The sequence below is a fragment of the Rhea americana genome, unplaced genomic scaffold, assembly GCF_003343005.1.
Source record: "Rhea americana isolate MKP2758 unplaced genomic scaffold, rheAme1 scaffold_5, whole genome shotgun sequence".
Taxonomy (NCBI): domain Eukaryota; kingdom Metazoa; phylum Chordata; class Aves; order Rheiformes; family Rheidae; genus Rhea; species Rhea americana.
Window position 1 is genome coordinate 3102227 of NW_028186645.1, and position 14361 is coordinate 3116587.

The following is a 14361-nucleotide window of genomic DNA, read 5'->3' on the forward strand; positions in this document are numbered from 1 at the left end:
AGAGAGAGAGAGAAAGCTCTTCTTCACTGGATTGTGTACCATTGCTTCTTCAGGTAGTTATAGGACCTGCAGTTTCTCTCGGTCCTGAAGAGTTTTTTTTGTTCTTTTTTTCTCTTCATGTCATGCAACTGTATTTTATATTGCTGCTTCTGTTGTCATACATGTACTGGCAAAGAGCCTGTCTTTTCACTGTTTTGTTGAGAAACAGCCTTATACTTCATTTGTTTCTGAAACCTTGTTTTAGTCATCTACAAAACACTAATGCTTCGTATCTAAAATTTTATTTCAAATTTAAGAAATACTGTTTTTTCTGAAGTTAAATATTTCTAGGAATTCCAGGGATTTCTTTAGAATTGAAATCAAACTCTAAAATCTCTTTCATAAGCTATATGATACGAATGCAATTCTAATTACAAAAAGTAGTTTCACAAAGAAACCGTATTTTCCTGTTTTAAATAGAAGCCACATTGTATCTCATGCTGTCAGTATAACCCATTGCCTTCTGCTAAAATATGGCAGGGAGCCTTGCTTAACCAAGCTGTTTTTCTCCCCAGACGTGAATTTGGGTTGTATCTTCTATGTTGGTATTAAGAAATTCTGAAAATATTTTCACAGTATGTTAATTTTTATAAGACCTTTGTGACTTTTATATTAGACATAATTGGAAAATCTTTCCTGGACCAATGTGTATATCATCAATTCCTTTCAAAGTAATGTTTTTACTAAAATATATATATATATATATATATATATTTCAGACGTATTGTTTTTAACAAATATAGCTGTTTCAAGTAACTGAGCCAATAATTCAGAGGTTTGAAGAGATAAGTAATGTAGAAAGTGGAGACCTGTTTTTCTGATTGGTGAATTGAATAAAAAAGTACAGCTTAGATCTCAAAAGATAGTTTCTTAAAAGAAAATATTTTTCTAATGAGATCTCCAGATACCAGTCTGCTGGTTTAGCTTTTCTTTGTGAGACAGACTTGCTGGTTTAATCGTGYGTAAGGGTGGGGGGTTTTTTGTTTGTTTGTTTGGTTTTTTTCTCCATAGAAATTGTGATGACAAAGAAGCAGCGGTTTAGACATATATGCTTAGATACATGTGTTGTCAAAGGAGAGGATAAAGGTACTTGCAGGACTTATTTCATGTTCATATATAGGTAGCATGATACTGTGAAAATGCATTGTGACTGTKGTGCAGTCAGCTGAACGAATCTTGTTCGCAGAATTTGTTAGTTCTTGTGCATACCTTATCTAAGTTTTTATCTTTTTATCACGTTTGGGAAGTTTATATATTGTGGAATAAGCTTTTCCTTTAGACATATCTCTTGGTAATGCTTTCCCTGCAAAAATAAGTTCTTACTGTTCAAATGCTTCATACTAGGAAAACTTCAAAATACAATGCTAACTGTACTCCATACTGCTTCATGTATTGGTGTATCATAGAGTTCAAATTGCAAGGTAGTGCTCTCCATGCCTCCATGTATAAGATTATTTATTTGTGAGCATTTTGATGTGTATRAACCATATGTGCTCATAATTCATAAATTGCAGCATGGAAAATGCACTACATGAGTGCTTTAATTTTCTGATGATTCTTAAATGAATTTTGCTTAGTGTGAATATAGAGAAACATTTGTGTGTATCACAGAATGACATTGTGCTTTACATTGCATTGAAGACAACTCTTACCTGAAGAATCTGAACTCTGTCTCCAAACCTGTAGCTAGATCCATGAAACAGATCAATCTGCCTTTCTCTTAAGATTCTGCAAGGGCAAAAGGGTCTAAAATAAACACAACAGAATAGCATGTTGGTGAGTGGAACATTAAAGTGAATAGGCCATGTGCAAATAATGTGTTTGCAAAAGCAGCCTAATGTACCTTGAGCTCTGTTTATCTTTTTACAATTATGAGTATTACTAGCAAAAAGAAAAAAAAAAWCTGCACAACTGGGAGACCATCAAAATAATCTTTTCTTGGTGGACGTTTTTGAGGGTGTTTGGGGAGGGGGTGTTTCTATGTGTGTATGCTGGTAGTGCTCTTTTATAGCTCTGTCTCCTGCTATATTAGAGGCTGGCAGTTTGTGGATCTTATTCTAAATTTGTACCATTACAAATACACATGGATCTCATAACCAGCATGACTGCGTGCTTCATGTGAACCAAAAAACTGAATCAAGTCTTGTATCAAATATAATAAATTGCTTGTGGTAGAGCAGTGTCTTTCAAAAAGCCATTCAGTGCTGATTTAAAAGTTTTAAAGGATGCAACCTGACAGGTGACTGCAATGAATTTGTAAGGTCTCTCCTTACCAGTCTGCATATGAGGTCTTTTCATGACAAGGAGATGCATTGGGAAGGTGAAGTTATGCAGCTTGGGACAGGAGACACCTGATAACTTTAAAAAAAAAAAAAAAAAAAAAAAGAAGAAGAAGAAGAAAGAAAGAAAAGAAAAGGGGGGGAGGGTGCTGTTTGAGCTTCCCATTCTGCTAGAGAGAGTTGAAATAAGCCTTCTTGTGCCCCAGGACTACTTAGACTCCATGCCCTTAGGGACAGTCTCATTCTTGTTCCTTGTACTGTTTTTAGAGCCACAAGAAGAAAGAACCTGAWCCAAGTTTGTTTTCCTTCTTGAAGACACCTTATAGTTCTTCCTTAGATTATTTTTCCCCCTTTTATTATGGGGTGTTGTCTTTTCAGTCAGTTGTGAGCTCCTTTCATTTTGAGTGAGTTAGTAAGTTAACTGTATTAACTTTAATTCACTTCCTGATCATTCAGAAATAGTATTTAAGATAAGCCTTGGTCTTGGAAGTTCCTTACTCACTCTAATATTAATGGAAAATGGAAGAAAGTAGGTTATATACCTTTCCCACTAAGTTTTTTTTTTTTAATTTATAGCACTTTCATTTGAAAAGTCTATACAGATATTTATCCTTTGGGTTATAATTGTTTCAGCCTTGGTCAGTGTGGAGAGCAGCTGTTCAGTGACTGATTGATATGTTGCAGTATTAATATAAACTGTCAAGGAACAATGCTTTTTGATGGAGTGAGAGAGGAAACATTTCATTTTGGATAAGCTGGTTACACTGACTAAGTATGAAAGGATCTCTCTTATAAACAGAGTGCTCAGATGACCTAGAATGTAAAATATGTTTTTGTGCACAACTTTTAGCATTTCTATGGAATTTACTGTGCACTTTTTGATAACTGAAACTGCTATGACTGAGGTGATCTTGATGACTTAGGCAATTGAAATCTTTTAGATGCCCAAAGTCACCTGCATGTGTCTGACTTCCTTCTCACTATGTTATCAGAAATACCTAAACATAAAAGCCTCTACAGTATATGGGAAGATTTTATATGCTGGATAGAGTATGTGGGCTGCCTATATATAGACAAAAGCATCCATTGCAGCAAAAAGTACTGGAAAAAAWGGAGGTGGGAAGGGGTCTCTTGGAGATTGTCTAGATCAGCATCCTGCTTTAGCTTCAAATGTATATCAGGTCATTCAGGGCCTTGCCTAGTGAAATTTTTAAAATCTCCAAGGATGGTGATTTAACGGCCTCTCTGTACAAACCTGGTCCTGTGTATAACCACCCAGATAGTGAAGATTCATCTTATATCTAGCTGAAAATTCCCTTGCTGTAACTTGTGATTGTTGCCTGTTGACCTTTTGTTACACTGCCCTGAGAAGAATCTGTCCCAGTCTTATATATAACATCCTCTTATGAGGTTAGCTCCTTCCTTTCTCTTCTCCAGATTGAACAAATCYTCCCCCTCAGCTTTTCATGTCCTTTTCCTTTCATGTCATGTGCTTCAGCCCTTTTGCCATGTTAACGGCCTTCCTTTGGACTTGCTCCAGTTTGTCAGTATCTTTTGTGCTGGGAGACCCGAAACATTCCAGCTGTGGTATCACAAGTGCCAAACAAAGGGGAATGATCACTTCCCTTGACCTGTTGGTTATGCTCTTGCTAATGCATCTCAAGCTACGGTTAATCTTTATCACTGTAGGGGTGCGATGCAGACTTACGTTCAACCTGTTGTCCACTAGAATCTCCAAGTCCTTTTCTGCAGGCCTTGGCCAGTCAGTCTGTAGCCCGTAATGTTTTATAGAGGATTTCTCATCCCAAATGCAGCATTTTGCATTTGTCTTTAAGAGGTTCTGTTAGCCACTACTTCTAGTTGAAGTCCCTCTGAATGGTGGGCTTGCCCTCCAACGTATTGACTGCTTTCCTTATTTTGTATCATTACAAATTTGCTGCATATGCTTTCTGTCCTAATACCCAGATCCATAATGAAGATTGTTTAACAGTGTTGAGYTCTGAGGAGTACTGCTTGTAACCAGCTACCTGTTAGACTTGCAACTGTTGACTACAGCCTTTTAAGCCTGATGGTCTAGGGAGTTATTCTGTYTGTGTGGTAGTTCACCCCTTCAGTCTATATCTACTCAGCTGGACAACCAGGATGCTATGGAAGCTTGTTAAAAGCCTTGATAAAATCAAAATAAGACAGCCGCTGATTTTTACTGACCCACAGAGCCAGTTATTTTTTCATAGAAGGCAGTCAGCTTGGTTAAACGTGATTTGCCCTTGATAAATCTGTGTTGGTTGATCCCAGTCGTATTCATATCCATTGGGTGAAATAGATTCCCTTTAGGACTTGCTCTGTGATTTGCAAAGGAAGAAGTATCTAGTTCCCTGAATATGCTTCCTGCCAAACTTTTTTTTTTTCTTAAGTTACTTTTTTCCTGTCACTGGGAATCACCATGATCAAGATGATAGCTAGCACCCTTGCAGTGACATCAGGTAGCTTTCTCAGCATTTTGGATGTATCCTGTAGGTCCAGGATAAGCTGGGCTAACCAGTCCATAACTTGATCCTCCTCTCCCCTGAACATTGCTACTAGATACAGAAACCTGGGAATCCTGAAAGCACTTCGGAGCTAATGAATTCGCAAGTGATCTGAGTGGTTTTCCTTCTCTCAAAGATTGCTAGTTTCTAATTACCATGAAGTAATTAATTTGCAACTATGTGAAATAATGCTTTAGAYTGCACTGAACTATTGCCGGGTGTTCAGACCACTCAAATGATAACACTTGCTGAACATGTACACACATGCCAGAAACAATTCTTCATGCTCYATTTTTGTAAGTGACTAATAGCAGAACATCTTGTCTAGTCATCATTACTGTATTTAGTTTCTTAGTAATTTGTGACAGTTTGCTCATTAATCTGTTTTAGTTGGAAGATGGGGAAGAAGAGCCGAGTGAAAACTCAGAAGTCAGGTACAGGAGCCACAACAACAGTATCTCCAAAGGAAATATTGAATCTAATCAGTGAGTTATTACAAAGTAAGTTTCATTTTATAACTATTTGGGAAAAAGGATGGTGTGCAAAAGTCAAAAACATTCTCTGTCCTCTTACGTAAACCAATGAATTCCATTCATTTTCCTGTAAGTGGCCAAGCTTCCTTGCTGTTTCAGCATGCCAAAGATTGTATCCAGTTCCTCATAGTACCATCATTAGTATATAATGTAGACATATATGAGTATGTATTGGATATACCATATTTTTGGCAGCTGTTAGCTTTACTTTTCAACACATGCATTGATACAGGGAGAGGTCAGATTAAAAGCTGCTTTAGATCATTTGACATTGCAGCTTGTCTAAAATGTCATTATTGGAAACCTCAAGAATTATACTGTGTCTGTTTAACATTTGAACAGTATTTTGAACTGAAGTATATTTTCAGATTTCAGAGTGGAAAAAGTACCTATGGAAAGCAGCAATATAGCTGCAGTTCAGCTTCACTGTTATTTCTGTCTCTTAAATAAAATTGTAGCTGCTTTTTATTCAGAAATTTTCTTTACTGCTCAGTTCTGATGTGTAGACCAAAATTCTTCTGCTCGTTGAGTGGTTTGGAGCTCATCTATTAATACATATGAACTGCAGATAAGAAAAGCAAAGCATGTTTTCGTGCYGTGATGCTAAAATCCTGTCTACTCTTGCCACTGTCACTAGTAACTGTGGTGAGCTACACTGTTGTTGAAACACAGACACAAATTTTCATGTTGTGGAACATMAAAATGCTACCTTAAAAGAATCATGATTTTTCTTCAACATTGCTTACAAAGAATAGGAAAGGAGTTGACACAGCAGTTTGATGCTTTTCCTACAGTTGGCCTGTGCTTCCAGTGTTACCAAAAATAAGAGAGGTCTAATTTTCCAAGCAAAGACAAGTCTCAGCTGGCTTTTTGTCAAGTTTCTATGTTTTGTTTTTAATGTTATGCAAAGTTTTTCAAATAAGTATAAAGCAAACTTCACCTGACCACTTGGRTTCATGCAGCTCAGATCATGAAATCCACACACTGGCACTGAGAACGTGATCTGTCTGAGACATTGTGGATATGAGCTAAAGCTAAAGCTTGGCTAAATGTTCATTTGCTTGTCCTTCCAATACACATGCATCTTGCAACACTGTATTGATGTAGGCAAGTCAAATGTACGTACTAGCAAATTTCTCAGTTGCTCAACTTAAATATTGCTGCTAGTATCATTCGCTTTTGTTACAATAAGCATGATGGCGAGCAGGCTAATGTAAGCAGGATGTTTTGCTTGGATTATTGAAAACGCAGAAGCTTGTTTCATCTTTGAGAATATCTACTTACAGTTTCTTTTTTTCCTTTTTCTAAATATTTGCTCTTTTGTATATCTGAAAGAATAAAAAATGAATAAGAGTAAAATAACTTGGGGCAAGTTGCACTTGAATTTTCGAAAGTGTCTCTTACAAACAATGGGATGCTTGTAATAATGGAGATTGTAGCATTCACTATGTAAATGTTTGAAAGACATGTAATACTAAGCTTCATTTAAAGTTACCATAGAATCATGACCCTTTCTTTGACAGTAAAAATATATTGTATTAAAGAGAACATTTTAGTTTTGTCATTTTTTATTTCCAGAATGCAGCAGTCCTACCCCAGGTCCTGGTAAGGAGTGGGAAGAATATGTGCAGATTCGTTCACTTGTTGAGAAAATTCGCAAAAAGCAAAAAGGTAAATRTGAAAAAAACAATTGTAAGGTAAAGGTGGCTCAGGCTATTGGTTTGCTTGAAAAGTTGTCGCTGTTGATTGTTAAAAGAAAAATGTTTTTCACTGTTATAAGTATTACACAATCCTGTTGTTTTGGGATAAATTCTCTGACCTGTGCTTGCTTTTTGCACTTGCAGATGTTTCTTAAATGCTTTGATGGGCATAACTGCTGATCCGAACCATTAGAATATAGATATTTATTAATAAATATCACAGACAAACGATCCTATGATAATATTATGTGGCAAATAAGATACATCTGGAGATTTTGGTGAGGTGACAATCTTAAGGACTAGAAATAAAAATTCTTTGAGAAAAACAGGCCTTTTTGATCATGTAGTCTGACCCCTCTGCCTTTATAAAGTGCCTTCCATGTAGTTTTAGTACAATTAGTCTCTTCTCTCAGTTGCATTTTATTGACAGATTAATAACTTTTTAACCAGGGCCTGGATAGATTTGAGTTGGAAATACTTGAAAATATCTTGGAACGATTCTTTTTTTTTCTCCGCTACTTATATAGCGAAGGCAAAAAAAAGCCAGATTGCTTTTAAAGTGGAACTTGAGTGCCTTTGCTGAAATAAAGTATATGATGTACTTGCTTGAAGAAGTAGACTGGACTCAGGGGTTTGGAATGTCCTTTCACATTTGTTTTTAATAGRTATTGACTAATGCATAAAAACTTAAATTCATAAAAGATTTTTTAAACCTCTGAACATCAACTATTGGCAGAGGGCATATCAAATTTGGTATGAATGGTACTGTTTGAGTGACTACCTCATGCAGCTGTGCAGGAGTGAACGCGATTCATTGTTTTGCTCACCTAAAACTTACATAATCTTGTGATATAATACATATATGGTGGTAAAACATAACTCAGGTTAACAAGAACAAATTTAGCGTTGAGGTTGGGATGTTCACTATATTTCTTTGCTGTGCTGGGGAGATTGAACCATCTATGGGAAAATGGGAATTGGCAAAAGAAGCAGAATTTGTATAACAATATTATGTTAATTAGGCATAGTTTTTGCCATGGAATATGCAAAGCCTACTAAATGCAGTACTACTGACATTCAAATGCATTTTAATGCAACATTCTTAGAYACATAGTGAGTATAGATAATAATGGTGTCTTTCAAAACTGTTTTTGAACAGAACATAGTATTTTATATTGTGTGTAGTTTTCTAGCTTAATAAAAACTATAAACAATTAGTAAAGGAAATATAAATTGCTGTGGGGAACTTTAAGRTGTACAAATGAATCTATTGCTTAAAGAATCATACTTCTGTGCTTTTTTTGAATAGAACACTGGTTTGGARAACATGACTAAAATAGTCTTGATTATAAAAACTCTTAGTTTGAACACGGAGGACATACAATTTCTAAAGTTTTYCTTGCTTGATTTCTTAGCAAAATGTTAAATTAAGGTAACTTTTCAATAAARATTTTTATTGATATAGCTATATTTTGTTCACCATAGATATAAATAGTCTATGTAATTTAAAAGAGCTTTTTTTGATTTGGAAAAAATATTTTAAAATGTGAAAAGTATTGGCCTGCATCATATATGAGGAACAAAAATAGTATTTCAGAGATGCTTACAGAACAGTTCTAAATRCAGGCTGGATTTTAAAAGCTTCCAAGTAGCCTTATACAGCAGTAAATGTTGGAAATAGAAAGAACAGTCCTGGACAGTATAAACAGCTATCAAGTTCTGTAGAGGTTACGTAGCTAGTCTGACTGCATGTGTGAGGCCTTGCTCTAAATATCTTCTACAAAAAATAACGTATTCAAGTGAATCTGAAATAGGAGAAATGCCTTTTTTTCTTTTCTTTTTTCTCTCTCTCTTTTTTTTTAAGGCATACCAGATTCTTAGCRCATTCGAAAAATTGTTAATCAGTACTGCCAATATACAAAGAATGTAGCTCTAGGTGATACTTGCACTRTCATGCAAACTACAGGTTTTATTTGTTCTAGGACTGGAAATACCTGATCTGGGGGGAAAAAAATACAGTGGAARAACTTCTTTCAAATATCCTAAAGCTTCTTCTGTTAAACCTTTTCAATCCCAAATGTGTTTATTGCCTGTGCTTAGCCAGTGTATTTTTGAGTGCAAGTAACTTGCCGATTACATATGGCTACTTATAAAATGGCTGAACATTTCAGGGATCTTTTGAACGCTTAACACGATCTAACATTAGAGTTTGAATTTAGCAGGAAATAAGGTAAAGAGGTACAGGCACTGCTGACTAATTGCCAAACTAATTGCTGAGAACCATAATGCTTGAGTTCAGATCAGATGAAGGTTAAAGGTAAAACTGAGGAAATGCATGACACCGGAGATTTTGCTAGTGGACCACATTTTTGTTGGAGAAGTAAAGTTTAAACAGTTTGGGAGAGCCCTGTGATGTTAGGGGGATGGTCAGTCCTGATTATTGTTTAGACTTTAGTAGATCCATATGCTATAGGACAGAGTTAAATGCTTAAAGAGGAAAGGTTGAAATCTGCTTATCARTTCCAGTACTGATTTAATGATATTACAGCCTGCGATCAAAATTTGTCGTCATTGTCTTTATTAGCATGTCATGATTGTGTTTATCACCCATGTTAAGCTGGTAAATRTTTACACTCATAGTTTATTTAAAAGAGAAAGGGGAAGGAGGGCTTCACATTTCTTCATAACCCAGTTAAGGTGGCTGTTTTTTTTTTTTGTTTGTTTGTTTTTGTTTTTTTTTTTAACATCACTGGTAAGCCAATTTGGCAGAATGTTTAAGTTGATGAAAATGAGGTATGACAGTTATATGTTATCAAGTAACACTTAACAAAGACCAGTTCTGACTCAGCTTCTTCAAAAAATAGAACTGCTGGAGGATAGTTATGTTTTTCAGTTTTCTGCTTTTTATTAAACTTTATCTTTCTAAATCCTCTTATTTCTGCATTTGTTTTTTAATAAATTGTGTATTTAGGTTTGTCTGTTGTCTTCGATGGGAAAAGAGATGACTATTTYCCTGAACTGATAAAATGGGCTTCTGAAAATGGAGCATCCACAGAGGGTTTTGAAATAGCTAACTTTGAAGAAGAGGGGTTTGGTTTGAAAGCAACAAGAGAGATAAAGGTGAGTGTGTTAACGTTTGAGTTTAGAAAATTGTGTTTAGAATGTAGCTGCAGAGCTCTGAAATACTCATCTTCTTGCTTTCTCCCTTTTAATGAAACTATTATTATAGAACACTCTAAACTGTGTACTTGAGAAATAAAWTTTTTCCTAAAAATCAAGTATTATTTTGCTGTGAATTTTTCATCAGTCACTTTMTCTCTATTTTGCCCAGTTATCCTAACCAGAGTCCTCTGCCCTATTGATGTAACCCTCTTTYACATTTTCTAGTTTAATTGATCTCTTTTCCTCTTCTTTCATATCCCTTCTTTTAAATCACTGTTCTTTTGGCCTCATAAAGAGAGATTTGTAACRTTTATTTTTCTGTGAATTGAAAAAACAAAAATATCTGATATTTGGGGAAGAAAGAGTTGATCATCAGATAGAAGTACAGACACACAGTTACCTAACTGTTAAAAGGTAAGCTTTTGAGGCTGTTTAAGTCTACTTCTCTGCAAAACAGAGATTAAAATGAGGCATGGGCATGTTATGTTCTTTTTAGGCTTTAGTAGACTGCAGTTAATAAAACTAGCACTATCAGCTGATCAGGATAAAAATCCTGAACACTCTTCTAAATGAAGAATGGATAGATAACTTGAAGAAGATGCTACTGGGAGAAAATATTTGATCATGTARTTATGGCAATATAATGGATGTTGTGGACTGAATATTTGAGGTTGTATGGGCAACCTCCATTTTGGCACTACCAAACTGAAGCATTTCATTTTTGCAATTTAAATATCTTTGTTTTAAACTTTGCATAATGCAGATAGTGGCATTTGGTACCACAATATAAAAACATTTTCATAGCATGTTTGTTTGGTTTGCAGTGGAAGAGGAGGAAGAATTTTGATTAAAAATGGAATGACAGAAACCTGTAATTTAAAGATAGCATTTATATATTTAAGACACTTAGTATATCTTTGAAATGCTAAATGACCCTCTATTTTTTCCTTTCTGTAGGCTGAAGAGTTGTTTCTGTGGGTTCCAAGAAAACTATTGATGACAGTTGAATCAGCTAAAAATTCGGTATTAGGTAAGAGCTTAAAGAAATTCATAGCAAGAATTTGGTATGTGTGGGATCATTCAATAGGAGGCTGTCTTTTTTTAGCTGATCTCCTTTACCACAGGACTTGCTTAGCATCCTGACTGTTAGGTTTGGAACAGCTAGAAGCTTGAAGTGTCAGTGGAAAKAATTTAATTTTACTTTTCGTCTCTGGTTGTGTATGCTCAATATCTTCCAGAAGTGTATGTGTTATTTTGAACATATTATGTAGCTTGTTAAATGCTTGGAGATGTGTTCTGTGCAGAGAGATACTGAGAGTACTATTTTACTTTTTCATGTTTTTTCCACCATGCAATTGTACAAGGCACTTACGTATCAAATAACTTGGAGCATAATACGACATGAGCAACCAAATATACTAGGAATATGAAAAGCTATTTTTATTTCTTCATGTCATTTTAAAATAAATCTAGGATGATATTTTCTAGGGCAATTAATTTAATGCCTCATCTTTATGGGTTAATTCAGGATCCCTGTATTCTCAAGATCGAATTCTTCAAGCCATGGGCAATATAACATTGGCATTCCAYCTTCTTTGTGAGCGAGCAAACCCTAACTCTTTCTGGCTGCCCTATATCCAGACTCTCCCCAATGAATATGATACTCCACTCTATTTTGAAGAAGATGAAGTGCAATATCTTCAATCAGCTCAGGCCATACATGATGTTTTTAGCCAATATAAAAACACAGCTCGACAATATGCCTATTTCTACAAAGTTATTCAGGTAAGCATCTTAAGTGTAGTATGTAACATGTTATTCTCATGATGCTTATTGAGGAAAGTGTGAAAACAATGCTGCTAAATAATAGAGGAAATGTATTGCTGTTAAAGACACTGAAAAGGTTTAAATCATTAAATTTATTTGCTACTATTTTTTGCCTTCTGTTTAAAATTTCACAGTTCAGTAGGCACGTAAATAAATGAGTGTATTTAGAATCTTAAGGAAAAGTGATTACTCCCCTCCATTTGGCACTGGTGAGGCTTCTGGAGTATTGTACAGTTTTTGGTCGGCCCCCAGTGCAAAAGAGATGTTGAGAAACTGGAGTGAGTTCGGAGATGGGCTACTAAGATGTCATGTGCTTCAGCTCCTTTAGCCATACAAGGAGAGGCTGAGGGAACTGGATTTGTTCAGCCGGGAGAAAAGGAGGTAAGCAGCAATCTGATTACTGTTTTCAGCTTCCTAGTGGTAGCTGGACTTCAGAAGTTTGCCAGCAGAAAGTTGGGCTAGATGACCTTCAGAGATCTCCTAGAACCGATGTCACTATGACTGTATGAAAAATATATAGTTTACAATAAAGCAAAATTATAATTGCTAATAGCCATGGAAAAAATGTTGTTTGTATTGTATTTCTACTAACTGTGGATTAACTATTTCTTTCTATGCACTTTAATTTAGTAAGTATTTTGATTGCTTTTAAATACATAGATGAACCTATCTGGTAACAATTGAAGTCTGTGGGGACTTGAGACATTAATTTTTCACCATGCTTCTGAAATAATGATTTAAATTGAGTTTCTAAGGTAGAACTATTACTTTGACGTCTAGATATAATTGGTGCTGCAGGTGAATGGTCATGGACTGTTGTCAAGGTAGTGCTCAATACGCAAGCATCAAAAGCTGTTTGTGACAGTCTGAAGAACATATGACTCTGTGTACTAAATTTCCTGGAGTCATTTTTTGGCAGTAGGACAGGTCAGCAGATACAGAGCAATTCTATTCTCATTTAATGCTATATGCAACAATGCAGCATTTTGTATTAACTATTTTAGGTTAGCAGAAATTAAACTATATTGTTCAGCTGCCTGCTGTTAAAGAACTTCATATATATGTATGTATGAGACAGTGTAAATTTACAAAGTGTTTTAAGCACTTGATGAATGCAGGGATACCTTTTGAAAACTCAAGTCATTGAAGATAYTGGGTAAATATTGAGTAAGATGCTCTTCATTTTGAGGTAAGGGGTATAAGCAGTGGCTTTATTATCAGGAAAGAACAATACTCATTTGCAGGTGTCACAATTCAGGGAAGGATAATATATCTAGCTCTCCTTTCTTGCCATGTACTTACTCTAGGCTTGCAGTTTGCATTTGGCCTTACAGCTTTTCACTTTTTCTAGAACAATACTATCTGTGCAAACAAAACTACTRCATTTTATTCCTTTTTACCCTAATTAGTTCTACTGTTTTTAAAGAATATTGTGTAACACATTATGCAGTTCTGCCAACTATTCATGCTCTTACAACACTTAATCAGATAGCTAAGCTATTACTATGACTGGTTCCATCATTGCATTAACTAATCCTGCAGTAGTAACGTTATGCGTGAGAACTTGTATGATCAGAACATTACTTAAAAAAAATCTGTTACAGCCTTGCTGAGATTTAGAATGGCACACTGAATTCTGAACTCCATATTTCAGAACTTTTCAGTGACTGATCAGTGCCTGTAAACTGATACTAAAGTGATGAAAGCACAACTGCAGAATGCATGTAAAAAGAAGTGGTGTAACATAAGTTGGAGCATGAAATACGTATTATGTGAAAATCAGCTTAAATGCTTGACAAAAATACATCTGTGTAAGGATGGTGAATATATTCTATTTTTCTTTCTGTTTAGTAAAGCCAATCAAAAATAATTTTTCTAGAAGCTAATGTGATCAAAGTAACATCTCACTAAAATAACATGTTCAGCTTTGAAAGCCATCCTGTTGACTATATTAGAGTAAGAAAAAACTACAGTTTGAGCAAAGAAAATAATATGCATGAGATGACTTTAGGGGCAAACTGTCTTCAGAATGCTGGTTGTGGTGATTTGCTGTACATAATGCTCTTTTAATACCCTGTACTGTATATTCCATTGTATATTTGCATTTATGTAGAAATTATAATCGTACCTCATGGAGGAAGCATGAGTCTGAGTTGTATCAGTGTCTGATATTGTTGAGGCTGGTTCGGTTTGGTTTGATGCATAGCGATGGGAAACCTTTGTAAAAGTCGTGTTTCAATAGGTGGCACTTCTCTTTGAGCTTTGCTTTAGAGCCCCAAGAAGGGCTTTAGTG

General features: G+C 35.4%; 1 protein-coding gene across 1 annotated transcript in view; it reads left to right on the forward strand.

Moving 5' to 3' along the window:
* Window positions 1-14361, forward strand: part of SETD3 (SET domain containing 3, actin N3(tau)-histidine methyltransferase) — a 61963-nt gene that overhangs the window by 19120 nt on the left and 28482 nt on the right. Inside the window, exons 2-6 of the mRNA XM_085317469.1 lie at window positions 5237-5346; window positions 6958-7050; window positions 10051-10199; window positions 11199-11271; window positions 11770-12026. Of these exons, the coding sequence (XP_085173595.1) occupies window positions 5244-5346; window positions 6958-7050; window positions 10051-10199; window positions 11199-11271; window positions 11770-12026 (675 nt within the window). The 5' untranslated portion in view covers window positions 5237-5243. The remainder of the gene's footprint in view (window positions 1-5236; window positions 5347-6957; window positions 7051-10050; window positions 10200-11198; window positions 11272-11769; window positions 12027-14361) is intronic.